Below are 25,787 nucleotides of genomic sequence, written 5' to 3'. Positions count from 1 at the left end.
ATTCATCTATTTCATCTCTTCCCACTGCACACCAGCCCACTCCTCGCGCCAGCCAACCTGGCCGATGGTCTCTGGCCCACAGTCCTTGCTACAAACACCCAGAATGATAGTGCCCCATTCCATCCCCCCTTCACCCTCTCCCAAGCCGACGCCGGGGCGTCCCTCTTCCAACACACTGATAGCATGCGGCGTAAGCTGCATCTCAAATACCCGCCCACTACCGCAGTACTCACACGGCGGCATGTTCCCACCACCGGTGGTAGTCACATGGCCAGCAGAATGCTCCGGGTGCAGGCGCTTGCCAATCTGATCTGCGTAATTGTAGAGCAGCGGAGAACCGCGGTATTCGTAGCGCAGCACTTGTTCCGGGTTATGCGCAAGCCGAGTAGAGAACTTCATGAATGCCTTGTCGATCTCCGACTCGAAGGTATCCTTCAACTCGGCGGTGCCACTGCTCTGACCTTCTTCGTCCATGGGTTCCATGGTGACGTTCTCGGGGATAGTAGGCGTAGACGGCCGAGACATTGTCTCGTATTCAGCGTCCAGGTAGAAGTTTGTATAGGGAGCGGGGAAATCAGACTGAGCGGGCCATGGAGCCTGCGCCTGCGATTCGGGTTTGGGTTTGGTGGCTGCAGAGGGGTTTGCAGGGCCTGGAGACGAAAGCCGGACTTTGTCAGCGAATGATTCGGCCAGAGCATTGGTGGAGATCGTAGACGGGGCGGGGGTCGTCGTTGCGGGCTTGGGCATCGCGAACGGGTTGGCATCAGACGCCGCTGGAGCCGGGTTTGACGAGAAAGGGTTGGAGAAAGGGTTGGAGTTTGCAGAAACACTGCTCGTCAACGACGTAGCGCCGAAAAGACTCGCGCCCAGATCTGTCTTGGGCTTTGGGGGTGCACTCGGCTTGGGCTCTGGCTCCGTCTCCTTCTCCTTCACTTGCTTACATTGTTCCTGGATGCTTTCCAACGTGACCTTGCGAATTGAGCGGTAGGCCCGGATGCTGCCAGGTTTTCGGTTGCATGGCTTTCTGGGGCATCCGAACAGGTACAAACGGCGCTCGTCGGTTGGGAAGTGGTCGGGCAGGTCGCCGTGCAGTTCGAGGAGCAGAAGCATCGCGCTATTGCAGACTTTGCAGTTTGCATAGTCGCCCGGAGGCGGAGTCTTGTCATCGAGCCATTTCTGTAGCAGAATTGTCAGTGCGATTGTCCTTACTCGAGTGTGGAAGGGCACATACCGGCCAGCCGCCCAGATGGCTGATGGTGTCCTCGATGACTTCCTCGGCAGCGTAGCCAAGGAGCACGCCGGTCTCGGTAAAGTCTTCGTCGAGACTGGAATCGCTGTCGTAGGGGTCCATGGCGTGAGGGTTTAAACGGTGTAAAGTTCCCCTCTTCAAAAAAAATGTTGCGATAAGCGATACGCGCGCCCCACATGTTCTGGTATTACCGCGTCATCCAACGCTTCCCCAGCTTCACTCTTGACCTTAAAAGCACTCTACTCTCTATAGTCGCAATCATGTCGGTGTCTGCAGGCAGCCCGATCAATTTATGCATTCTCTACACCGTTCTTGCCTTCTTCTTGCCCTTCAGCAATGCGGCTCAGCAGCAGCCCTTGCGAACAGCTACAGCTCCGAAACGGGTGGCTGTCATCGGTAAGCCGTTCTCCATGTGCCCAAATGGGCCATATAATCACCTAGCTAGTTATCGCAGAGCTAACCAGGCCTGCAGGAGCCGGCGCGGGAGGCTCGTTTGCTGCGTATGAGCTACGCAAACTAGCAGACACCGCGGACATCCATGTTGACATCACGGTATTCGAGCGCGCATCTTATATCGGCGGCCGCTCAACAACAGTCAATGCATTCGAAGACCCTGCATATCCAATTGAGCTTGGAGCCTCGATCTTTGTGCAAGTCAATCATAACTTGGTGAATGCCTCGCGTGATCTGGGTCTCGATGTCCGCAGTGCAGATCATGCGCAGCCTCGGGAAACCGATGAATCCATTGGTATTTGGGATGGTAAGGAGTTTGTCTTCACGCTGAAGAATAGTTCCAGCTGGTGGAATATCGGCCGTCTCTTCTGGAGATACGGGCTAGCCCCACTGCGCGCTCAAAACCTAATGAAGAGCATCGTTGGAAAGTTCCTGCGTCTGTACGAGGAGCCGCTCTTCCCGTTCCGCTCGCTTTCTGAGGCTTCAGTGGCCCTGGATTTGATCAATGCTACTTCTACCCCGGGAGATGCATTCCTCGGTGCAAATCAGATTTCTGAATTGTTTTCCCGGGAGATCATTCAAGCAAGCACGCGAGTGAACTATGGCCAGAACTTGGCTCTGATCCATGGCTTGGAATCTATGGTTTGCATGGCTACTGATGGAGCAGTGTCCATCGATGGCGGGAACTGGCTGATATTTGACGGTGCTCTCAAGACCTCCCAGGCTGATGTCAGGTTGAATACCACCGTCACCGCGATTCTCCGGGGCGACGACGGCACTGCACGCATTACTTCACACCCGAGTGACGATGTCAACTCGGGTCGTTCTTTAACGGAGACATTTGATGAAGTTATCGTGGCTGGGCCTTTGCAGTACTCTGGAATCTCCGTCTCTCCACCATTAGAGCACATCCCGGATGACATTCCGTACGTGAAGTTGCACGTCACGCTTCTCTCTTCTCCGCATCGCATCTCACCGCATTACTTTGGTCTCGACGGCCAAGGAGCGCGAGCCCCAGAGACCATTCTGACCACCCTCCCCGAAGGCCTTGATCTCGGGTCAAATCCAAAGGGTGTTGGACCCGCTGAGTTTTGGAGTATCAGCACTCTCCGCACGGTAGACCGACTCGTCCTGAAGAACGGGAAAGAGAAGCTAGAGCAACACTACGTGTACAAGATCTTCTCGCCAAAACGGCCGACAGCCGAGTTTGTGGCTCAAATACTTGACATTGATTATACCAACGGCGATGGGTCGGTGACGGTTGCCGAGGGCAACACCACGATTGGAGACTTGTCCAAGAGCGATATTAGCTGGTTCCACGAGAAGCTCTGGTACCCATACCCATTGTTGTATCCGCGGGTTACGTTTGAAGAGACTCTCTTGGCGCCGGGTGTCTGGTACACCAGCGGAATTGAGAGCTTCATCTCGACGATGGAGACCAGTGCTTTGATGGGTCGGAATGTGGCGACGCTTATGGTTCAATCGTGGCAGCAGAAGGATTCGACGGACCAAACGTCTTGGGCTGCGAAAACAGAGCTCTGACTTTCTCTCTGATTGTCTCTCTGCATTTCCAGCTTTTAGCCACCCTAGTCGAATATCATCTACCTTCTTTCAATCCTTCGCATTCTACATTCTGTTCACTATTCACGAGTCGTTCAAGACTTGGATATTCCGGAATAGGGGATAACTGAGCATGTCGAACCCAAACGGCAATGGCGTGTCAAAGCTTGCGTTGCTGGGAATTTGCTCGCGGTTTGGTCGTGAACTCATTGAAGAAAACACTGACGTAATTAATGACATTAAACATCGCAGACAGTTTCCTTATCTCTATATATTTGAAATCAATAGCTGGCGGGTAATCCCATATTGGTTGGATTCCATGGTTGGCCCTGATAATCATCAACCGCAAGGTTTGGCCTGACAGTAAAAGGAACCTGAACTCGGAAATGTATTACGTTTGCGATATTCTTCACTTTTCAAAAGTGGTCTACATCACATATCTTCTAGCGTGTTTAGAATTAGAGTTCAGGAAAACATCACGAATCATGAAGTGGCGAGAATAATTTCGATCTGCGCGGCAGTAACCCAAGGGTTGAAGAGTGAATAACGAAAGTGGGTCTGGATGAACTTTATCCGCCGAAGATGGCTTTATCAGTGACCTACGTCCCACTCAAAACTCGATATGTATTTATCCTATGACTCTTAAGTTAACAATGAACCAAGAAAATTCCAAAATTATTCAAGCTTTGGCTCTCCCGGGTCTCAATTGTAACGTTAGGGGCGCAAGTGGAGACCTATGATTTGATTTCTTATGGAATTATTGATTCCGAGGGGTTCTCGCTGAGCCCGAGGTCCACCGACTTTACTCCGAGAGCCTGATGAGCCCCTTGTAAGAGCGGCCCAGCTGCAGAGGAATCTCCTATGGACAGGTACTACTACCGCTTCGGGTAGTCGCCGCACCCTACGAATCCCGGCATGCAAAGGTTGTTCAGGCAGCGTTTGCCGTCGCTAAAATTATGACTCGGCCCGACCTGTCTGGGCCCTGGCTCTCAGGTATTTAATTGTACATGTTTCCCTCCCCTACCTAGCTACACCATACTGAACATCCTTCAAACCTCATCCTTTCCACCTTCAACCTTTTCTTTCAGTCGTCCCACCCGACTGTCGAACCTCATACAATTACATCACCATGTGGACCTGGTGGCACAACATCACACAGCTGGTGCAGGCATCCTGCCGCACTTGGGATTGCAACCTTCTGGCGGCCAAGACGGATCTCGATGATGAATACAACTTTGAGCCCGGCAGGTATGCCGGCCAGGGATACAAATAGTTTGTTCCCTTACCAGGAGAGACCCACTAGGTGGCTTGTGCTCCGCAATAGACCCTGGACGAGTCTCAAATCTCGTAAGTTTCCTGCTCACTCGTGCACATCCCACTCGGCAATACTAACGCCTGCAATAGCAATCTGATACGAATCACGACTCGGCCGGTCCGAACCCACCTTGAACTTCACAATAATAATACAGCGGGCATTGCAATATGGGCGGGATTAGGATAGACCTTTGATAATGAAGAGCCGTAAAGCTCGAATGGACTGAATTTTTTTAAACTCTCTATGCACATGAATCATAAACGGTATTCAACTTTCTAAACACCAGGCTTTTTCTATTATACCTTGAATCGCCAAAGATAAACCAATCGACACTAGGGGGACTATATTTACTCCATCTCAATGGTACCCGGGGGCTTGCTGGTGAAGTCGTAGCAAACGCGGCAAACACCGTCCACCTCGTTGACGATGCGGGTCGAGACCTTGGTCAGGAACTCGTAGCTGAAGGGGTAGGGGGTGGCGGTCATGAAGTCACGGGTGGAGATGGCGCGGAGCAGGATAATGTTGGCGTACACGCGCTTGTCGCCCATCACTCCGACGGCCCGCGACGGGTCAAGGGCGGCGTAGGCCTGGCCGATATCATCGTACAGACCGGCTTCACGGATCATGGAAATGAAGATGTTGTCGGCCTTGCGGGCCATCTCGACCTTCTCCTTGGTAACCTCGCCGAGAACGCGAATGGCGAGACCGGGGCCTAAAATTGGGATTAGTTGGATGTTTGGATCTTGTAATTCGATAAGTCTTACCAGGGAAGGGGTGGCGTCCAACCAGCTCAGCGGAAATGTTCATCTGGCGACCGAGCTCGCGCACTTCGTCCTTGAACAGTTCACGCAGAGGCTCGATCAGCTTCAGGCCGTGGCCGGCCATCAGGCGCTCGGCAATACCGCCGACGTTGTGGTGGGTCTTGATAGTCTGCGAGGGACCCTTGAACGAGATACTCTCGATAACGTCTGTCCGACAAGTTAGTTTGGAAGCATAGAATGGATTGCTGATCGGTACTCACCAGGATAAAGAGTGCCCTGCAAGAAGAACTCGACCTTGCCGTTGCTCTGGGCCTCAATCTTCTTGGCCTCCGCCTCGAACACATCGATGAATTTGCCACCGATAAACTTGCGCTTCTTCTCAGGGTCGGACTCGCCCTTCAGACCAGCAAGGAACTCCTCGCTAGCATCAACGACGGTGAGGTTGATGCCAAGCTGATCCTGGAGAACCTTCTTGACCAGCTCGCACTCGTTGAGACGCATGCAGCCGTTGTCAACCAGCACGGCATGGAATCGGTCGCCAATGGCCTCGGTCATCAGCTTGGCGGCAACAGTGGAGTCGACACCACCGCTGACGGCACCAAGGACCTGGCCCACAGGGCCGACAAGGTCACGGATACGCTTGATCTCCTGACCGATGAACTCAGACATAGTCCAGTTCTGAGAAGCACCGCAAATACCGACGGCGAAGTTCTTCAGGAGCTGACCACCTTGAGGGGTGTCTGGAATCTATCAGTATTTGGCAACGACGTTGGTACTGAGCGATTGGGGAGACTAACGGGTAACCTCGGGGTGGAACTGAATGCCGTAGACGGGCTCGCTCTTGTGGGCGATGGCGGCGAACTCGGAGTTCTTGGTGGTACCGATGGTGTGGAAGCCCTCGGGCAGGTTGCAGAGCTTGTCACCGTGCGACATCCACACGGTCATGGCATCCTCCAGACCCTCGAAGAGCTTGTCAACGTGGCCGCCGAAGCGAGTGGCCTGCAGATCAGCATGGCCGTACTCACGAGCGGTTCCAGCGACAACGTTGTCCGCGTGCAGACGGTGGGCGATCTCCTGCAGACCGTAGCAGATTCCCAGGATCGGGACGCCGAGGTCGAAGAAGGCGGGGTCGATATGAGGAGCATCCTTCTCATACACGGAGTAGGGTCCACCCGACAGGATGACTCCCTTGGGCTTCCAAGTCAAATCAGCCAGCTTCTGGGTGCAAGGCAGCATCTCGGAGTAGACATTGATCTCGCGGAGACGGCGGGTGATGAGATGGGTGCTGTACGCAAAGTCCGCATTAGAATTCATTGCATGATCAACGCAATTGAGCTTGCGAAAGGCGATCGTAAGGCAGAACGTACTATTGCGATCCATTATCGAGCACCAGAATGGTGTCGAAAGAGTTGTGGGGGATCACCTCAGTGGAAGGCATTGTGAAGACGGCGTTGATTGGCAATCCGTCTGGGTGGTAGTTATAGCAAGTAGACACTGCTCCTGGGGAGAGGATGGAGGTTAAAGAGTCCAAATATTCAATGACTCAGGACCCCCGCAAGGCAATGACAAAGAGGATTTTCCAGATTTTCTAGAGGGGCCGCGATAAGAAAAAAAGTCATCGCGGGACCGATTGATCACTCACCGCCCACATGACGAGGGGCTATAGTTCCTTATCGATAAGGTCAACCCTACATGTAACTATACCGACGCGTGGAGAAAACCTCTGTTCGGGCTACACTAGGTAAGGAACACGGAGGGACTTCTGAGTGGCTTTGGTTTAAAAATCCTGCATTGCTTAGAACGCCTCATTTGGCCTTCTTCTTCTCTTCTCCCCCTTCTTTCCCCTTTCTAACGTCCCCCTCAATCCACGAACAATCCCAAACGAACCACCAGGAAGAGAGCTAAAAGCTAAACGCCAACAAAGAATGGCGCTAGACGTAAGCAATATAGTAGCAAGTGAGCGAGCGGCTGCATAAGCGAACGAAATTAGATGTGGTGAGGTAGAAGAGAGAGGGAAGCTAATGTTTACCAACATTAGAAGTGGTTAGAGATAGCAGAGAATAGAAAAATAGGCCAAGAAAAGTATTTAGAAAGACGCTAAGGTTTCCTTTCTAAATCCAGCGACCTCGTTGAACCAGTGGCGCTATTCTTTCTCGTTCACTCGGATGCAGGCTTATTCATTATATGGAACCGTGACGCGTTTGTCAGATTGCTTTGAAATACAGCGCTTGGGCTAGTACCATTGTGTAGAATGCGTAGACACAGCCATATTGGATCCAGGAGTAACCAAGGCATCTCGGGGTTAGTCATTTCCTGATATAATATAATGGTCGTCAATTTTACAGGATTTTTGAGCGCTTGGCTCCAAATAGCGCCCAGAACGTAGGAAGACTATTGTTTACCAGAAGGTTGGCTAGTGTGATGAGCTTCCAAGGCCAGAAAATGAGATTTGATTTCGGAAGTCGGCAGTGCTGTCGGCTAATTATGACCTGCTTAGTTGGAACAAAAGCCCACCTGCGGACATGCAGTGACAAACCACGTCGCACGTACGCTAAAAAGCAGGAACACGGGAGGCCAAAGTCAAATTTCAGGAACACCTTCCCAGCTTCGTGGATAATGTATCCAGAAATGGGTTGATTTGATGCCGCGATTCGGCATTTGGCTTATGACAACCCAATTTCCATAAAGTCAATTAGAACCAGGGGTTTGTTGACACTGACCTCGGTGACAAATCTCTGCGAGAATCTTAGGCTGACAGGGCCACTCCAACCCCTCCCAGGGTGCTCCCTCACATTTTCCATTTTGGAATCCAAAAGGGCTCGAGAGCCTAGACTCTTTGTTTCCCACTGTTCCGCATAAGAGGCCTCTCAGATTCGGCCTTGGCCGCCACGTCAAAGAAGAATCTTCCTCTTCCTTAAGCTTGCCCTGGATCTCCGGGTCCTCCACTAACTCCGGTGGAGGTTTTCTGCGAGGCCGATATTAGGTAAACAAGAAGATTATCAGGTTAAGCGGAATCTTACGGAGATTGCCTGTCCACTCATCGGAGAGGCACAGGAACATGTCATCATTCTGAGATTGTCCGTAATCAACAAGGAAGAAGCAATGCGGACTAGGGATACCAAATGGAGAGTTACATGAGGATCAGCGAAACTTGACACATCAACATTGAAGTTCCAGTGGTCCAGTCACATTCATCAAACATGTATTTGGCTCGCTCGAAGTTGTCATTACCGGTGGGTCAGGATTTGAAGCAAGATCCGAACCGGTGGCGAAGGCTTTGCCTGTTTACGGGGTTTATGGAGCTTGGACTATTGCTTGCAGTTGTTTCCATTTGGGGTGATGATAGGAGAACCGTGCTTGTTGGTCAAAGAGCCGTATCGGGGGCTGAGGACTATGATGATATTTGAAATGAACTGGTGCACGGGTTCTGCTGTGATGATACGTATTCGCCCAGGGCTTGTTGATATCCAAGGATGAGGGTAACTAGACTGGGCGATGATTTCATCCACAACCCGCATCGGAAAGTGGCGTGCGAGAAAGAAACAGTGCAGATGATCGATCGCGCTTGTAGTCGTTCTCGTTCGTTCTCGTTCGTTTACGACAACCTCCGATTGGAGCCCGCGTCTCCCACGAACCAACCCACATGGACCCGGGAACTATACGTTCCGATGGGACCAATTCTGTTCCTGCCAATGACAGTTTGCAAGGCTAACAACAAGTGCTCGCTAGTTCTTCACTTTTCTTGATTTCAATTGCTTTTAGGGGTATTCGGAGATTTGACGAGATCTGAGCCCTGGAAAGTTCCCCCGTTCTTTCTCCCGATCCAGCACCGGTTGACGTAGATCACAAAGCACAGCCCAAGAAACAGCTGGCTTGGGAAGGGAAAGCTCCACCACAGTTGATTTGAAGAGCCGTTCGGGAAAGTGCAGAGGACTGTATCCGAAGTCTAGAGCTTGTGGATGATGTAGGTACAGCTTCTCGGTCCCCAGGTATCCCAACCCTACATAAGAAATCAATTCGCCCTTCTTTTTTGGTTTAACCTTTCAAGAAAATACCATTGTCTTGTCATCTCCGTTCCTAATTACGTCCCTTCTTCAACATGAAGCTTACCTCTGTGGCTCTTACCGGTGCCGCGCTGGGCCTTGCCCATGCCACTCCCGTCACCAAGCGTCAGGCCATCAGCGATGGTATGTCGTCCGAAATATTGCTCGAGGAAGCTTGCTTACATGGTTTTATTTAGCTGATATTCTCAACTACGCTCTGACTCTTGAGCACCTGGAGGCCAATTTCTATGCAGAGGGCTTGAAGAACTACACCCACCAGGACTTTATCAGTGCTGGATACATGGACCCCTTCTACGCCAACCTGCAGACCATTGCTTCGGACGAGCAGACCCATGTGCAGTTCTTGACCTCGGCTCTGACTGGTATGATTCATTTTGACACCGGTGTAAAAGAATAATACTAAGCAATCGTTCTCATTAGCTGCCGGAGCCAATCCCGTGGCGGCATGCAACTACTCATTCACCTCCACAGACGTGAAGAGCTTCCTGGCCCTCGGTAGCGTCTTGGAAGGTGTCGGTGTGAGCGCCTACCTCGGTGCCGCCGCCTCCATTATGAACGGCACTTACCTCACTGCCGCCGCCAGCATTTTGACCGTCGAGGCTCGCCACAGCGCATACCTGCGCTCCTACCTCGGCGAATCGCCCGTCCCGCAGCCTTTTGACGATCCCCTTAATTTCGATGAGGTCTACACTGTGGCTTCACCTTTCATTGCCTCGTGCCCCTCGAGCAACGGCAAGCTCCCCGTGAAGGCCTTCCCGTCTCTCACTCCGACCTCGAGTGGATCCGTCATGAGCGGCGCCAAGGTCCAGCTGATGACCGGCTCTGGTTTCAACTCCTCAATGGACATGTCGGATATCTTCGCCGCCTTTATCACCGTCACTGGTCCCGTCTTCACCCCGTTGATGTCGAGCGGTGGTGGAATGTTCACCGTGACTGTTCCCAGCGGCGTTGCCGGACAGAGCTACGTCGTCCTCACCATGGGCAACACCACTGTTACTGATGACACTATCGTTGCTGGCCCCGCTATTCTTGAGGTAATTTGATTTTATGTTCACTTTGAAAAGTTGCCGGTTTGGAGATGACTAACAGGGTTGATTCGATAGGTTGGTGCGATGATGGGAGGTATTACTGGTGGTTGCTCCAAGTCTAAGACTTGGTCTATGTCTGGCTCGTCTAGCATGTCTATGATGATGCCCACTGCTTCGCCGTCTATGTCGATGTCCATGTCTGGTTCCTCGACCATGCCGTCTGGCTCGATGAGTTCCTCGTCTATGATGCCTAGCAAGTCCCCCGTTTTCAACTCGGCGAGTGGAATCTCACCGAGTGGAGCCATTAGCGTCTTGATGGCTGCCGTCGCTGCGTTTTTCATGTAAATGTTTTGCATGTAATTCTGTTGTACAGACCCTTGAACTTGAGAGATATGGGTATTAGTGGAGGAAACGGTCATTATCACTAGGCCTCGGTCATATCGGGGCTTGTATAATTAATTAATACTCTCGAGCAATGAAAAGAGGTATATTTCAACGCATTTCAGTACCCAATACCGTCATCACCTTAGATACGTGACCTGTATAGTCCCGATCCTGTTATGACGTAAACCTAAATTCCGTTAGCTCCGGATCATGTGGGGATAACAACGCGACCCCAGCCTTCCAATTTAGTCACGTATTAGCCTTTCCCCCTGCATATATATGCCCACAAACGAAATGTCATGATATTTAGCCCAGTGTCATGCCACGCCGAGCCCACACCAAATCCCGCTATGGCTGTGATAACTGCCGACGGCGGCGAGTAAAATGCGACGAACAAGGCCCACCCTGCACGAACTGCATCCTACGACGCCTAGATAATTGCATATACTCACGAGTTCTCCCAGCCTCGCTTCTGGACAACCCCCGCCGCCCAAGCCAGAGCAGTACCTCGCCGCACTCAGACCTGGTTCTCCCTTTAAATGGCTTCAGTCCCGAATCACCGAGCTCTCCGCTCAAGCACCCCAAAGTCGATGAGTTGGAGCTGATGCACCAGTTCGCAACGGATACGTATCGAAGTCTCTGCGTCAGCGACGATGAGATCGGCACGTGGCAGGTTCTCGTCCCGCGACTCGCGCTCAAACATCGCTACCTGATGGACGGCATCCTGGCACTAGCCTCGCTGCACATCGCCAGCACACTCGAGCCTGCCAAGGCTCTTGTTTACATAGACACGGGGCTGGAATACCACAGTCTGAGTCTGGAGCCCTTCCGACGCGCAATCGACAACCTAGCCCCGGAAAACTGTGACGCGGCCTTCGCGCACTCCGTCATCACGACCGCGATCAGTCTCTCACTGCCGCAACTGACGGTGACCCGCGAGAACGCGGCCCGTATGACGGATAATATGATCACCGTCTTTGAGTTGCTACAGGGCGTCAAGAAGATCTTGACGATCGGACAGTCGTGGATCAATCTGAAACTCTTCTCTCAAGGCGCGTTCTGGAAAGACACAAATGCGACTCTGGATGCGGATACGGATGGCGCGCTGAACCAGCTCGCTACTCTGAATGAACAAACGAGGGCAAATGGCGACGAGACTCAATTTCGCATTAATAAGGACGTCATATCCCATCTTCGCCATTGTTTCACGAAGTTTTCTGCTTCTTCTGACCCTGCGCCGGTGCTTGCTTGGCTGGCAGCTGTCGACAAGGGTTTTGTGGATAGCCTCCGGCGACGTCAGCCTTTTTCGCTGCTCGTTCTTGCATATTGGGGTCTTCTTGTTGCGGAACTTAATGGACAGCGATGGTGGGCGCTGGATTCGGGGCGGGCATTGGTGTCGGAGTTACTTCAAGCATTGACTGCGGAGGATCTGTTATGGGAAAGCTGTTTGGGGTGGGTGCAGCGGAGGATAGCGTCAAAAAGTGATTAAGCCCATGTTTCAGTGTTGGTTTTTTTTTTTTTTTTTGGATGAAACTTCATCAGACTGGGTCGCTCTTGTGAGTATTTGCATAATCTTAATGACTACCTCGACCGTCCCAAACACGTCGGGCGCGAGAAATTCTTCATCTTGATGATCTCTAATTCTATTTCCAATGGTGTACAATGATTATATACAACAGCGTAGTTTGGGAGGTGAAAAAGTACAAGTTTAAACTCGCTCAAAGGGATATCTCATGCAACGCTCGCATCAGAGATAGGGAAGATGGGGGAAGATGGAAAATGGATGCACGCAGAAGACGAAACAGCCGAGGCAAATTGACCGCCAAAGACGCGCCTGGTATCTCAAACTTTTCCCTTGAACCTGAGTGGAATCTTGATGATATTGCCCATGATCCAGGTTAAAGGACGCGGTGACCCAGCCCATTCACGATCCTCCATGGCCGCAGCTTCTAGCATCACGCCCAGGGGATGACGGGAACCGAATAAGACACCACGTTCGATATCGCGATTGATGATACAGGAGGCCAGTCGGAGCTGGAGATCACGACCGGGGCCCATTGGCTGCAACGTGCGAAGATAGAGATCTGGCGCATACTTGAACTCGGCCGGGAGAGCCTTGATGATATCCTTTGGGAACGGGTGCTGGGCCTGTTTTTCGATGCCAACGATGGCCTTGCCAGCATTGGTACGCCAGATCCTCCCAATGTCGTTGTCTTTCATGACGATTGAGACGTTGCTGGTGAGAGAGCTCAGGACTGCTTTGCGCATCTTGTAGGTCACTTTGCGTTCCATGCAGGCATAGTACCACAAGACACGGCAGATATTGTAGCGGCGGGATTTGTAGGCTATTAGGAAAAGACGTTCGTATGTTTCGCGGTAGAGTTTGAATAAGGGGCGTTTTAGGAGTTGAATGGTGTGGTGGATAGCGTTGAAGACGTTTCCACGTAACATCCCCACGATAGGAGTGAGAGAATCGCTATCAATCGCAAGGTCGTGTTCGTTGCAAATCCTCAGCAACTTTTCCAGGGCATCATAGTCTTTCAGACGAGCAATCACGGCGAACATTTGGGCAAGTATTGACGAACTGAACCAATCGGCTCCAAGCGTTTTGACCATTAAATCAATAAAAGATTCAACTCCTTGGCCGCTTTCCAAATGCACGAAGAATGAATCCTCGATCGTCAAATGAAGAGGGCTTCGAATTGACCTAATATCATTCATATGGCCATTCTGCGCCATGTGGTTGATCAAGGAGGCCTTGTGACTGGGCAGGACCATAGCCTTCAGTAACTTGACCCATGTCAATGAGTTGGGGCGAATATGTCCTCGCCACATACAGTGTAGGAAAAACCGAAAGGCTCTCTTGTCCTGGCGCCGCGCTGCAGAATCCAGAAGGATATTGTAGGTGTCCACAGTGGCAACTTGCTCTGCCAAGGTAAACACGTCCCGGGCAGTGGCGAACATCTCGCGCTTGGATAGATATTCCAGGGCACCATTCAAAGCCGCAGTTGACAAGAATGTGCGGTTGTCCTCTTGTTTGAACAATGCCAATATTTCACGTGCAACCAGCTGCTGACATGGAACGCTGGGCAGGCCCGGGGTTTTCTTAGGCGACTTTCTCTGCACCCGAGTCAGGTCATCGATGTGCTCCGAAAATTCTTTCACGGAGTTAATGGAGGAGCGATGTTCGAGGACTTCATCCAGACTCAGGGAATCTTCCCGGTCAGTGTACCAAACACCGCGGACCAAAGGTACCGGTATATTTTTCTGCCGCATGGTCAGGGTCGAGGCGAATATAGGAACAATGGGCTTAGCCATTTCGACGAGTGGGTCGCCGTTTGTCTGCGAAAGGTGTGCGCGAGCAATCGAGTCCTTCACCAGCTCCCTAGCATGCTCAGAGCCGGACAAAATCGCTCTGCGGTGGACACCATCGCCTTCCGACGGTGGTAAAATATGGATGCGGCAACCGTTGCGCACGGAAGAAAAGTAGATGTTCTCCCCGAAACTGGCTTTCGATACACCAACCAGCAATCCAACAGTCTCTTCGGGGATCAGGATCTCCTTGTGCTTGGGCACCTTCCTAGGTGCTGCGCGCGGGTTAGCCTCCACCTTCACCATCAAATTCTTGACATCGTTCCAGTTCCCTGCAAGTCTGCGAATCGATGTCGTGGCAGGTGTCGCCCTGATAAATCTCCCGTAGCGTAGCTTCTTCCGATCCCGAGCGGATATACGTCTTGGTAGAGGTCTCGTCCCTAAAAGGCCTAGCGACCCTAACACCCTCCTTCTTAATGTCCGTTTAGGCACAGCCGTTGGGACAGCCGGAAAGGAAATATGGAAATTGACAGGCTGTTTTGGCCCTCCCACCGAGGGGCTTTGAACGTCCTGGCCTGACACCGCATCTCCCTGAAATTCCGTCTCTCCATCAAGCTTCGTATGTCCATCAAGCTTCGTATGTCCATCCTTCGTGGCCAAACTCACATAGCCACTCGTGCTATTGTGAGTTTGAGATTGAGCAACAGCGCTCGAAGAGATCCATTGACTCGATTGGCTCCGGAACGATGAGACAACGCGGGGGTAGACGACGGTTCGAAAAGGGGCACTGCAGCCCTTCACCGGAGCTGCAGCAGGCGTCAAGGACGAGATCGGTCGGCGACGGCGGAGAGCAGACGCGGCCCATCGGGGGTAGAGGAACAGTAGAGGTTCATCGGGGCCAGCCGCGACGGTGTCCAAGACGACAGAAAGGCGTCTTCTTAGACACGGGCGGCCACACGAGAACATATGGAACGATGCACTCGCGGCATAGGCATGGAGGGGAGGGATTGGTTGATGCAGAGGTTTGACGGAGCGATTCTTTTGCTCCGAAAATTGTTGCGCGGGAAGGGCAGGCGGTGGATGCGGCGGCCGACACCTGGGCTCCGACGTAGCACCGATCCGATTACTGACCCTAACACAAGTATGGATTTGAATTGACTTGAATTGATAAGAAATGTGAACGATCATTACACGGAGGTATAAAGCTAAAAACAAATTCTATAATCCAGACGAGGATCGCGCCCTTCACGGTATAGCTCGCGCTCAGTAGATGTGCCATTCACGGCCAACCTGAGCTGCCTTGGGAATGCCCTTGATACCCTTGCCTTTGAGAGCATGTAAAGACTCATCAGTAGCTTGTGCTCGCTTCGAAAGCAGAATGTCATGTCTAGACACGGGAGTAAGGTCAAGTAGGTCTGTCGCCGACTCGCCTTGTTTATCGGTAAAGACCTCTGGGCCGGTAATATGACACCGGGCGCTTTCTGCTGCCCGAATAAGATTGTCTTTCTTGCGTTGAGCCCGGTCGGTCTCGTCGTCAGACTCGGTGATTTGTTTGGATAGTTGGTGGATGACGTCGACGAGGTAGGTCACGAATTGCCAGCGTGAAGCCTGGAATAGAAACATTGACATGATCTCGGGGATCTTGTCATAAAATATGAGTAACTTGTAACATAGGGTTGAGACTTTCTCGACTTACCTTGTCATTTAAATAATATAACTCCTCGCCTCCATCCTGCACAAACTTCTTCAACGCATCGATCTTCTCTCGATCAATTGAAGCAAGTTTCAACTCGTATATCAGAGATGGAATATCGCCAATCTCCTCCAGATGCACCTGCTCATCCACCTTGGTGCTGACGCGGTTCAAAATTCCGGACTCGACGCGGCTCATCCCAGCCACGCTTTGGTCACGACTCCTCACCTTCGAAGAATGAATAGTGAAATAGTCCTCGTTGAGCATATGGGAGCGCTCATAGTCCGTGCGGCCCCGATGATGTCTCTCAGGAATTTTGGTCCTCAACCGGACCCAGCGTCTTCGCCGGACGAAAGAGTGAAACCACGGATGCGTGCCGTGCCACTGCGACGAGCCAAATGAAAAGGCGTACTGCCATCCCTGTTCGTCCACATCGCCAGACATGTCCACGTACCATGCCGGCCAGGCCCATTCCCAACTAGGGTCTGGCAGTTGCGCATTGGTTATGTTGACCGCGCTGTCACGTTTGTCCTGTGTCATCCAAGCACTGGGATCGAAGTTCAGGAGTGAGCTATGGGAGTAAAGGGGGACACCGAAGAAGAAAGTACCGCGCTGGTTTTCATATAGGATATCCAGCTCCGAGCGCGGCTTGGAGCCTTCGGTGTTGGTTGTTTCCTGGTTTAACCCGGCGGATTGGGAAGTGTCTGTGTGGCTCAGGCCTTGCGATAGACCAAAGTCGACTGTATTGACGTCTCCTGCTCCATCTCCTGCTCTGGATTCTGTTCCGGGTCCTGTTCCGTTCTCATTTAATGAGGAGAGTCCACTCGGTCCTGCAGCCGAACTTGCGCCCGATATCGACCCACGCACTCGAGACGACTCCCTACTCGGGGAGGCTTCTGTGTTGGTAGTCGACACGCCGAGTCTGTCAGGTTGCCATTTGGCGTATTTCCTCTTTGCAAGTTGCCCCGATACAGACACATGACTCAAATGCTTGGTCAGGCTGCCTTGGCGACCAACTGGGGAAGCTCGTGCAGGGGACTCCAGACCTGAAGGTTGCTGCGGGACAGTGTTGTCCACGAGGGAAATACTGTCGGTGCTTGCCATATCGCCGCACGGTATTGAAATGTAGAACGGAGCGACCAATTTCTCCTAGGGTTCCGAGAACCCCCGTCGTATCACAAACGTGGTTGGCACGTCACAGTCATTATCCAGAGCTTGGTCGTATTAAACCACTGTTGCCTGTAGTGGACTCAGGTCGTATCCGTAGTCGACTATTGTAGCGACAAAGGGTATTGAAAAGAGAGGGAAAAGGCAAAAAGGAAGGAGAGTAGTAGAGAGAATCAAGACGGGAGTTCCAACCTTGGAAAACGCCGATGACATCGTTTGCGGGGGGAACACTGCCAAGCCCGCCCAACGCGTGCAAAAGTGAACCGCTGCAAATCAACACAACGTGCCCAATCCACAACCATGGCAGCGCCGCAACAGCGCAAGGTCGAGCTCCAGTCTCCGGCGGATTTCACCTACCTCTACGCCAACACGGTTGCGCTCTCGCGCCAGAAACTCGACCAGGCCCTACCCCCTTCCGCGACAAACAATGACGAACCCGATCCGATGCGCGAACGCGTGCAGGAATTGGTGGACGAGGTGAGTTTACACGCAATTCTAGCCTGCAAGTTACATTGCTCTGAAGTTTCTTTTGACTGACTCGATCAATAGTACATAAATCGCACCTTCACAACAGCCTCCGCCTCAATCAGCATCAACGGGATCGACTCTTCGTCCTCCCAGTTCCCTTTCCCGGCTGCATTCACCGCGCCAGAGACCATCGAGTATGAGGCGTACGACTCGGAACTAGCCTCGCGCGTTACATCTCTCTATGCACAACTGGAATCGCTCACCACGACCGTTGCCCAGCTACGACGGGACGCGCCGCGACGGGCTGCGAGGGATTATGCGGCACAGCTGACGCAGTTGTTGAATGAGGAGGACGAGGATCTCGACAAAGAGCTCGATGATCAGGATGAGGCAGATGCTGGTCAAAACGGCATGGACGTGGAAACAGAGTCTGGCTCTACGAAACGACCCTCTCGCCGACGGCCAGATCCTACGTGGAAGCTGGATATTCCGCTTGGTACGGAGGAAGAGACGGAGCGTTGGTGGAGCGGCGATATGGCAGATGTGTATGAGGATGCGTTGCGGACATTGCAGCGGCTGCAAGGCGAGGGCGAAGATGTCGAGGCTGGCGAGGGCAATGCGTTGGCCACGACGGTTGGCAAGGCTGAAAGGGCTGGAAGGGCTGCCGAAGTGGTTGAGAGTATGTGAGAGCTTTGTCTCTCTGAATTTTATTTCCAGGGTTAATGGCGGCGTTTCGGTGCCCGGGGCCTGCACCGGGGATCATGATACCATGTCTTGTTAATGTTTTTGGACCTCTGTCGGTCATTTGTTACATTTACCTTTTCTACAGCTTTACCATGACCGAATACTCAATCAGCAAGGAACTGTATTTTCCTTGGGCCTAGCGGCCACGATTTCACTATGTGCTCTCCCGTGTATACACTCCATGAGACAAGGAAACAAAGCCAGCCATCTTCACTCCCCAACTCGCTTTTAAGAATTTCATCCCGCCCAGTCCCTTCTATATTAGCGGGCGAGCCGCGTATTTTAAACAGGCAAAAAAACATATGTGAGGAAAAATGGCTCTTCATGATATCTAGATCAGAAGTATTCAGGTAAAGCCATAAGCCAGTGAGTCCACAGGGATGTGGATGGGTGGTCGGCGAGGGTGTGTTGAAGCGCCCAGACACAAATGTCTGGGTGAAATCGGATGGATCGAGTTTCTTCCACTGTTGATCGGCGGGGTTTAAAGACAGATAGATCACACATCGGTGAGAAATCCCCCGGCTCCACAAACCGATTGTTCTGTTTTTGTATTTTCTTTGGGTAGGAAGGAGGGGCCCTGAGGAGCAACGTCGGCCCCCAGTGGGTGCGACTAGCGAGTGGAATGAATCGTTCTATAACGTCTCTATGCGCTGGCCTCGGCGCCCTCGTGGGCCTCGTCGCCCTTCTTCTCGACACCGGCATCCTCGTTCTCAACGACATCCTTATCGGCCTTGGGGGTGGCCCAGGCGGGAGTGCGAGCCCACTCGGGATCCTGCCACGGGCCCTGATCGGAGAGCTCGCAGCCACCCTCGCACTTGCAGGAACCGCCAAACTCGACGGGAAGGTTCTCGGGGGGCACCTGGGAAAGCAATTCGGACTTGTAGCCGCTGCCGAGGACGTGAATCTTGTTGACGGTGACGGGGTCGAGGAAACCCTTGACGACGCTGAAAGCGCTGCTGAAGCCCCACGGGGCGTTGATGATGTACAGCTTGCCCAGACGCTCGGGGTAGTAGTTCTGGGAAATCTCGGAGGCCTGGCGAACGTAGCCGTAGACGGAAGGGATGCTGGTAATGCCGACACCCTTCAGATCCATAATCGTGCAGCAGGTCTCGAGCAGCTTGCCGGCCTTGCGGGAGCAGGCGGGCAGACGAGGGTCGGCCAGCTTCTCGTACTCGGTGACGAGATTCTGCAGCATGCGCTCACCGGTGGTGATCTTGTACATGGCGTTGAGATCGATCTTGCCGAGCTTCTCGATGTAGACGGGGCGGCCATCCTGTGTGGTGAGGGGGATATTAATTCTCTTCCTGTACTGCAGACGAAAATAGTTCATTGGGGGGCCTACCTTGTCCGTCTTGTGGTAGTATTGAGGGTAGTACTTGAAGACCTCGGGCTTCTCCTTGTAGTCGAAGGTGCGAGGAAGGTCGTCGGTGCCGAATTCCTTGCGCCAGGCCTCACATTTCACAAACCTAGACAGCCATGTTAGATAAGATCGTTCTCTACAAAGGTCGCTGGGGCCAAGCTTGCAGGAAGCAGGGCTCCAACAATCATCGGAATTGGTCAGCGTACATAGCCTTGGCCAGCTCAACATCGAACTTGCGGGCGCGCAGGAAGCGCAGCATGGTCAGAGTATCCAATCGCTCGGTGTAGCCCTCCTGCTCCAGCTGCGTGCGCAGCTGATAGACCTTTGCATCCTGCTCCGGCGTGGTGTGGCCTGGGTGACCACTCTGGGGCTCCGGTGCGGTGGTGGGGAAGTCGTACGAGTCGTACTTGGGCTCCAGAGGCAACGGCTTCTCAGCAGTAGCTGCCATTGTGATAGATGTATCTGAAAGACGGGGTGGGGAGAAGGGAGAAAAGAAAGTTGGGAGGTGGGAGAGGGAGAAGAAGGGAAGGCGGGAAGGTTGGCGTAAGTGGCCACTTTCACTTCCGGCTCTGGGGAGGATCCGCCCTGGGAGTAAACAAGACGCAAGTCGATCTTTTCGGTGGTAATTTACGGTGGGTTAAGAGGACAACGGATGAAAGTTTCTTTTGAAGTGCTCCATGCAAGCTCACAAGAGGATGGTCGATTCTACACTGCTTCTCCATCGTATCTGCCCAAAACGGGATATTTCGCCCATTCCCCCCTGGATTGCATCCCGGTACGATTTCCTCCATTGAAGGATCAGCACCGCCAAAAGGCCCCTAAAAAATCTCTAAATCACCCGAGATGAGGGGCGGACACCAGGCGGTGTCGCTAGAACGAATCCACTCTGCAGGACAACGCTTGACCGAAGGAGCTAAGACGGTTGGTAGCAGTGTTGATGGAGCCCAAAATAAATTCTACCTATGGTGATATTAAGGTAGCACCTGTACAAATTGGAAACACAGAACAGGGTATTCAATCAGAACAGACAAACGCATGTCGCAAAGCAGGTTATTATACAGCGCATGGAGACCCAAGGCCCGAGCGGTGATGGGACAAACAAGAGTAGGATTACAGGACGGATCCCAAACCAGGTCGATCAAAAAACAAAAACTGACCAAATAACGAAAACTATGCGCTGGGTATAACTTGCAAACATCCACAACAAAAGAAAAGGGAATAGAAGATTCGGTCCAAAATAGATAGTCGGGGACCCCGAACCAGCGGGATCCCGCCTCGATCATCCTCCATCAGATATGTTCGTGTTTATCGGCAACGTTCACACTGTCATCCATCTGGTTGGCGTGGACGGGTGAGATTCATTGCAGAGAGCATTCATCCAGACCGTCGAGGATGGAATGGGTATATGTATAACGGATTATGTTCCGTGTCCATCAGATCATCACAAAATTAGGCCGCATGGGGCAGCCAACCAACCGAGACGATTAGGTCGCAGAGACGGAGGCTGCTCGCCGGTAATCGGTCTCGTTTCAATCATAAGGGGAGACTGGAAGTCTCGGGGGCGCGTGGCCCTTACCACCCCTTCTTTCGTGCAAATCGTTTGTTCAGAAGAGCCAACACCTTCGTGACGTTGAACTGAACGTATTCCAGATCAAGGTCTTCCAGGTTGTCCTTCTGCATCTCCAGAAGATCATCGAGCTTAAGATCAAGTTCCAACAATCCACGGGCTCGACCTGCATTCAATGTCAGTTTCAAGTTCCCAGGATAATCAATTTTAGGTTAGTACTCACCCTTGTAGTGCAGGCTGATAACAAAGGTGCCAGGAAGAGGGCTCTTGAACATAAAATAGATGTTCGCCCGGCGATTTTCGGGTACGTTGCTGCGTCGGATAACACCCTCCTTCTCTAGTTGCTGGTGGGTGAACTTGTACGGACCAAGTTCCTGGTGCTTCTGTGTCTTCCGCTGCTTGCCCTCTGACTGACTGCGGACATTGTGGAGGTAGGACTTGTAGGTCTCCAGCTGCCCAACCAGGTATGCATTATGATCGCGGATAGTGGCAAAAACCTCCTCCAGTTTCCGGGTTTCCTCCAAGACATTCTCCTTCAGAGAGCCCAGATGGACCAACTCCTGCTCCACTTCGTCGCGGAGCATACTAAATTCGTCCGAGCGATCAATCACGCCCATATCCTGCAGCTGACTGAGCAGTTCCATGGTGCGGATACCCTTGCGCACCATCACCGCATCGTTCTTGAGCGTGGCAGCCGCTTCAGCGATGCGGTCCAGTCGGAGCGGTCGACGGGCGACCGAGGAGTTGTGGGGAAGGGATCGCAGGATCTGGACGAAAGTAGACTTGGCCTCCATGAAGAAGACCTCTTCCTGGGTAATGTCCAGGGCAGCGGTCAAGTCATCCAAAGCGGTCTCCCACCGGCTGAATAGCGGGACATTGATGGTCCGGTTCTCCTTGCGAGGCACCTGTGGCGGCGCCGCACCCAACTCCTGAAGCAGCATCAAAAGGTGCGAGTTCTGGTCCTGAGTGAGGGCTGCGGTGTGCTTCTCCAGAAGGGCGTGCGTGGCGTACATTTCGTTGAGGGTGATCTGGAGCTCGAGGTCGCGCTTGGACAGAGCAACGTAGTTGTCCATCTCAAGACTCTCGTAGAAGTCCTGGACCTCGCACAAGTCAAGAAGGAACTTGTTCACGCGCTCCTTGTTGGACTCGATGAAAGGCTGTAGTCTGGCCATGTAGGGCTCCTTGGCATACGAGGGCTTGTTGGCCAGGTTCTGTATCATCTTGGCGATCAACGTCAGGGTACGGCGGGGTTTGTCGGTCGGGGTGGCATCGATCAGCATATAAGAGCGCGGAGTGACAATGGCAGGGTTGATAAAGCGCAGGAAGAAGAAACCACCGATCAGGGTGCAGATAGTCTGATCCTGAGCGTCGGGGTACTTGCGGCGGGACAGGCTGCGAATCTGCTTGCAGATCCATCGGATGCCGTACGGGGTCTCGTCCACGGATTCAATGATAGTGGTCAAGAAACCGTTGGCAATGTCGGTCAACATCTTCAGGCGAGGGGCAATGATTGCCTGCACCTGCTCGTTGGCTTCGGCAACCTCCGCGGTCACCGAGCGAGCCAGGTAGTCGGGAAGGGAACCGGTCTCCTCCTCAATCTGCTTCACCATGCTCTCGTACACCTTCAAAGGGTTGATCTCCAGGTCCACCTCGCGCAATTCAATCAAAGAGTTGATGCGGTCCGCGAGGACCTGCTTCAGGTAGCTCTGACCGGGACCGCGGCGTGTGTATGTGGTCATCATGCGAGACACGGGGGTGTTCTGGCGCAGGAGGGAGGAGTACTCGGGGGTGTTGTCAAACTGGTAGGTGAGGACGGACTGGAACATGGTGAGCAGCAGGTGCTCTTCGCGGCTCTCGTACTGGTTTCCATAGATGGTGAACATGACGGTCTGAAGCAGAGAGTCAATCTCGGCCATGGAGACCAATCGACACAGATGAGCAATGTGGCGGGGCTCCGACTGCAGAAGGAACAAGAGATTGCCGTATTTCTGAGTTCGTTCGTCGTTCGGGAAAAAGCCTTCTTGTGGGTCGGCGGTATCGTCGAGATGGCTGGCGACTTCATTTTGCTGCGGGATGTGTAAGTGACAATTGACTTCGGCACCGGTACTTTCCAAAAATCAATCATACCTCTTCTAATGCCATCCGGTTTTGAATCAGGAGAGCAATTCGCGAGTCCAGGTATCGCACGTCCTTCTCCAGCACGAAGTTCTTCTTGGACTGGGACGAAATCTTCGACTTAAGCTCTCGCAAGTGTTTCTGCGCTGTGCGGGAGTCAGTACACAATCATGAAACATAGGGGACATCCAGACGCACCTCGCGCCAGGTCATCCGAGATCTCCAGGTCCCTGTCCTTCGCGGACATGGACAGGTAGAGAGCGGTGACCGACATCCGCTTGGATTGGCGGATCGAGCGAGTATCGTGCGATGACATGGTGTTCGGTCGTGCGACTGGCTGAAACGAGGAAGAGGAAGAGGAGGACGCTCGAGAGATTCTCGATGCGGGCTGTAGCATGGTCGCAACGGACATGGTGAGAACGGGGGAAGACGGGTTTCGGGCGTTGATTGGAGGTAATTGCACTGCCGCTAAGCAGTGTCAATGGAAGACCGTCGCGCGAAATTAGGAGCGGTCGTTAGATGCAAATAAGGCGCTGGAGGAGTCGAGGTTGGTCCGGGTCCCCAGCGTTGAGTGTTGCGAGGCGCAGGACGGGACAGGGGCAGACTTTCTCGGGTGGAAAAAGGGTGGAAGAAACACGGATGACGGAAAATGCAAGTAGTGCAGGGTTAGGCGACGAAGATGCCCAACCTGAACAGACAGGCCACGAGTTGAAGGAAGGGAGAGGGGAGAGGAGGCAGGGAGGGGATCCTTGGAGGGGAGGATTATTATTTCGGTAGTTTGGCGTTAGGGCGGTTCTGGGGAAAAGGGAAAAGGGCAGAGGGTGGATGCGGTGGAGCTGCAAAGAGAATCATGATTTCCTCTAAATTGGACCCAAAAAAAAAGGAGACCGAAGAGGGACAGACGAAGGATCAACTCTTTGTTTAATCGCTATGACTCTTCTGTTTTACTCTGAATTTACACATACAATTCGCCATGCAAGGAGGTCCCTTCAAGGCCACCGCACCGGTTTACCCCTGGCTCAACGCCCGCTTTTGCCTTTTTGCCACCCTCCCCTTATCCGATCTCGAGGTGCCGTACCGTACTCGTATGAATCCATGGATAGGGGATAGGGGCAAGCCGGTTCCACTTTTTGAGCAGAATCTTGATGTCACCAACGGTGCGATCCTAGGATCATGTTACTCCGTACTCCGTACTGCGTACTCCGTAATAATGCGTACCTGCATCCGAGCATGGGCCGCACTGACCGGGTGGAGATCCTCGACCTTGGCCAACTCGGGTCCGTCCACGAGACCTCCATGTGGACGTGGATGCTGCATTTTGTAACCGCAGGGTTTCAGGTTGATTTGTCTCGGGCGGAAGTCGGTTGTACGTACATTCAGACGTACATTCAGCAGTGTTCTCGGGGGAGGTCCGCATGCATTTGCTTATCTCCAACTCCGACTGAACTCATCCCGGACGAGAGCTCCACTCGATCGCGCACCGTATGTAGTCAGAACCTGCTGCAGGTGCAGCAATCGTTCGTCACTATCAAAGCGGATGTCTCAGACGCAAGGCCCGGGGCGGATCTCAGCCGGATTGGCACCCTGCGGCATCCGACATCGTGTGGTCCGCGTGGACGATAACGCTTCATTTGAGAATTCCTTCTCTCATTCCGTGGCCCCCAATTGCATTCAGTCACGTTCAGCGTGACCTCCATCAAGTTCCGACTGGGCCATAGTTGATCATCTACCATGTCGAGGGGACCGAGGCTCTCCCCCGGTTCTCTCCATGTTCACAGCTCGACTAACAACCAAAATCAAGACGATGCTCAGTCTGCGGGGTGGCACTGAACGCGCACTCGTCCGTTGCTTTTTTCTCGCTTGACTGCCCCGGCCACCCTGCACTTCCACTGGCATTCCTGGTCGGTGCTTTGTTCAGGGGTAAATGCGCGCGAGAAGTGGATCCCGTGTGGGACCCGGGAGGGAGACTCGAGAGTTTCCTCCGCTTGATCGCGAGACGCGTACTACTTGTCCTACGCCCTGTCCTACACACACCTACACAACTTCCCCACCCTTGATCCAGGGTCTCCATGCCGCCCGTCCTGCCGAGACAATCCACGTATTTCGGGGTGGCGGAGAGATAGAAAAGAGTCAAATGCGACGTCGGAGGTCATCGAATGACAGCAATTGACCAGTGATAATTCGACCCCATGCCATGGCCGATCAACCACACGGGCCATATGCACCCCTCCCGTCCGTCATGTAACGCGCCAAGCTCCCGTCGCAGATCTGTTGCAGTTCGCATGTTCCTGCTTCTCTTCCCGTGCATTATACTCCAGGACTGTAACTGTATATTCGATGCTCCGTCGTGCAGTCAGATCAGCGATCAGCGGCACATGCCCCCTGGACATCCGTCCGTCGACAAGCGAGTGGGACACCGGAGCACCGCCCCTAAGCCCTTTTCCCGTTCGGGTTATGGGACCACTGAAGAAGATCGCTCGGAAGTATATTTGTCCACCGTCGAACCTTACTGTACATTCTTTTTACGGGGAACGGGCCATGCGGTAT

At 52.8% G+C, this 25,787-nt stretch overlaps 12 protein-coding genes across 12 annotated transcripts; 5 read left to right on the top strand and 7 right to left on the bottom strand.

The window, feature by feature from the left end:
- Positions 1 to 6: 6 nt before the first annotated feature.
- On the bottom strand, positions 7 to 1,351 carry N7498_003463 (small subunit rRNA maturation protein TSR4; the record flags this gene model as incomplete). Its single annotated transcript, XM_058450525.1, has 2 exons — positions 7 to 1,176; positions 1,232 to 1,351. The coding sequence occupies 2 exons, from the start codon at positions 1,349 to 1,351 to the stop codon at positions 7 to 9; spliced, it is 1,290 nt and encodes a 429-aa protein (XP_058309987.1).
- A 158-nt stretch (positions 1,352 to 1,509) lies between these two features.
- On the top strand, positions 1,510 to 3,244 carry N7498_003462 (putative prenylcysteine lyase; the record flags this gene model as incomplete). The annotated part of the gene is made up of 2 exons (XM_058450524.1): positions 1,510 to 1,645; positions 1,722 to 3,244. The coding sequence occupies 2 exons, from the start codon at positions 1,510 to 1,512 to the stop codon at positions 3,242 to 3,244; spliced, it is 1,659 nt and encodes a 552-aa protein (XP_058309986.1).
- A 1,147-nt stretch (positions 3,245 to 4,391) lies between these two features.
- On the top strand, positions 4,392 to 4,535 carry N7498_003461 (uncharacterized protein; the record flags this gene model as incomplete). Its single annotated transcript, XM_058450523.1, has 1 exon — positions 4,392 to 4,535. One exon carries the CDS (start codon positions 4,392 to 4,394, stop codon positions 4,533 to 4,535), a length of 144 nt encoding a protein of 47 aa, XP_058309985.1.
- Positions 4,536 to 4,924: 389 nt separating this feature from the next.
- Positions 4,925 to 6,776, bottom strand: gua1 (GMP synthase (glutamine-hydrolyzing); the record flags this gene model as incomplete). The annotated part of the gene is made up of 5 exons (XM_058450522.1): positions 4,925 to 5,289; positions 5,342 to 5,545; positions 5,599 to 6,078; positions 6,136 to 6,623; positions 6,706 to 6,776. 5 exons carry the CDS (start codon positions 6,774 to 6,776, stop codon positions 4,925 to 4,927), a joined length of 1,608 nt encoding a protein of 535 aa, XP_058309984.1.
- A 2,661-nt stretch (positions 6,777 to 9,437) lies between these two features.
- N7498_003459 (ferritin-like domain-containing protein) lies at positions 9,438 to 10,775 on the top strand (the record flags this gene model as incomplete). Its single annotated transcript, XM_058450521.1, has 4 exons — positions 9,438 to 9,525; positions 9,579 to 9,764; positions 9,823 to 10,436; positions 10,506 to 10,775. 4 exons carry the CDS (start codon positions 9,438 to 9,440, stop codon positions 10,773 to 10,775), a joined length of 1,158 nt encoding a protein of 385 aa, XP_058309983.1.
- A 358-nt stretch (positions 10,776 to 11,133) lies between these two features.
- On the top strand, positions 11,134 to 12,303 carry N7498_003458 (Zn(II)2Cys6 transcription factor domain-containing protein; the record flags this gene model as incomplete). The annotated part of the gene is made up of 1 exon (XM_058450520.1): positions 11,134 to 12,303. The coding sequence occupies one exon, from the start codon at positions 11,134 to 11,136 to the stop codon at positions 12,301 to 12,303; it is 1,170 nt and encodes a 389-aa protein (XP_058309982.1).
- A 353-nt stretch (positions 12,304 to 12,656) lies between these two features.
- N7498_003457 (uncharacterized protein) lies at positions 12,657 to 15,092 on the bottom strand (the record flags this gene model as incomplete). The annotated part of the gene is made up of 1 exon (XM_058450519.1): positions 12,657 to 15,092. The coding sequence occupies one exon, from the start codon at positions 15,090 to 15,092 to the stop codon at positions 12,657 to 12,659; it is 2,436 nt and encodes an 811-aa protein (XP_058309981.1).
- Positions 15,093 to 15,389: 297 nt separating this feature from the next.
- N7498_003456 (uncharacterized protein) lies at positions 15,390 to 16,923 on the bottom strand (the record flags this gene model as incomplete). Its single annotated transcript, XM_058450518.1, has 2 exons — positions 15,390 to 15,767; positions 15,823 to 16,923. 2 exons carry the CDS (start codon positions 16,921 to 16,923, stop codon positions 15,390 to 15,392), a joined length of 1,479 nt encoding a protein of 492 aa, XP_058309980.1.
- A 363-nt stretch (positions 16,924 to 17,286) lies between these two features.
- On the top strand, positions 17,287 to 18,141 carry N7498_003455 (uncharacterized protein; the record flags this gene model as incomplete). The annotated part of the gene is made up of 2 exons (XM_058450517.1): positions 17,287 to 17,463; positions 17,536 to 18,141. The coding sequence occupies 2 exons, from the start codon at positions 17,287 to 17,289 to the stop codon at positions 18,139 to 18,141; spliced, it is 783 nt and encodes a 260-aa protein (XP_058309979.1).
- Positions 18,142 to 18,841: 700 nt separating this feature from the next.
- Positions 18,842 to 20,006, bottom strand: N7498_003454 (SEC14 family lipid-binding protein; the record flags this gene model as incomplete). Its single annotated transcript, XM_058450516.1, has 3 exons — positions 18,842 to 19,471; positions 19,541 to 19,664; positions 19,765 to 20,006. 3 exons carry the CDS (start codon positions 20,004 to 20,006, stop codon positions 18,842 to 18,844), a joined length of 996 nt encoding a protein of 331 aa, XP_058309978.1.
- Positions 20,007 to 21,130: 1,124 nt separating this feature from the next.
- On the bottom strand, positions 21,131 to 23,652 carry N7498_003453 (Ras GTPase activating protein IRA2; the record flags this gene model as incomplete). The annotated part of the gene is made up of 4 exons (XM_058450515.1): positions 21,131 to 21,291; positions 21,349 to 23,191; positions 23,253 to 23,386; positions 23,439 to 23,652. The coding sequence occupies 4 exons, from the start codon at positions 23,650 to 23,652 to the stop codon at positions 21,131 to 21,133; spliced, it is 2,352 nt and encodes a 783-aa protein (XP_058309977.1).
- A 642-nt stretch (positions 23,653 to 24,294) lies between these two features.
- Positions 24,295 to 24,557, bottom strand: N7498_003452 (uncharacterized protein; the record flags this gene model as incomplete). The annotated part of the gene is made up of 2 exons (XM_058450514.1): positions 24,295 to 24,405; positions 24,459 to 24,557. 2 exons carry the CDS (start codon positions 24,555 to 24,557, stop codon positions 24,295 to 24,297), a joined length of 210 nt encoding a protein of 69 aa, XP_058309976.1.
- Positions 24,558 to 25,787: the final 1,230 nt, after the last annotated feature.

Source organism: Penicillium cinerascens (assembly GCF_028974065.1).
Source record: "Penicillium cinerascens strain IBT 15544 chromosome Unknown contig_24_segment0_segment0, whole genome shotgun sequence".
Taxonomy (NCBI): Eukaryota; Fungi; Ascomycota; class Eurotiomycetes; order Eurotiales; family Aspergillaceae; genus Penicillium; species Penicillium cinerascens.
Note: the sequence above shows the minus strand (reverse complement) of the source record. Positions and strands in the feature narration are given on the sequence as shown.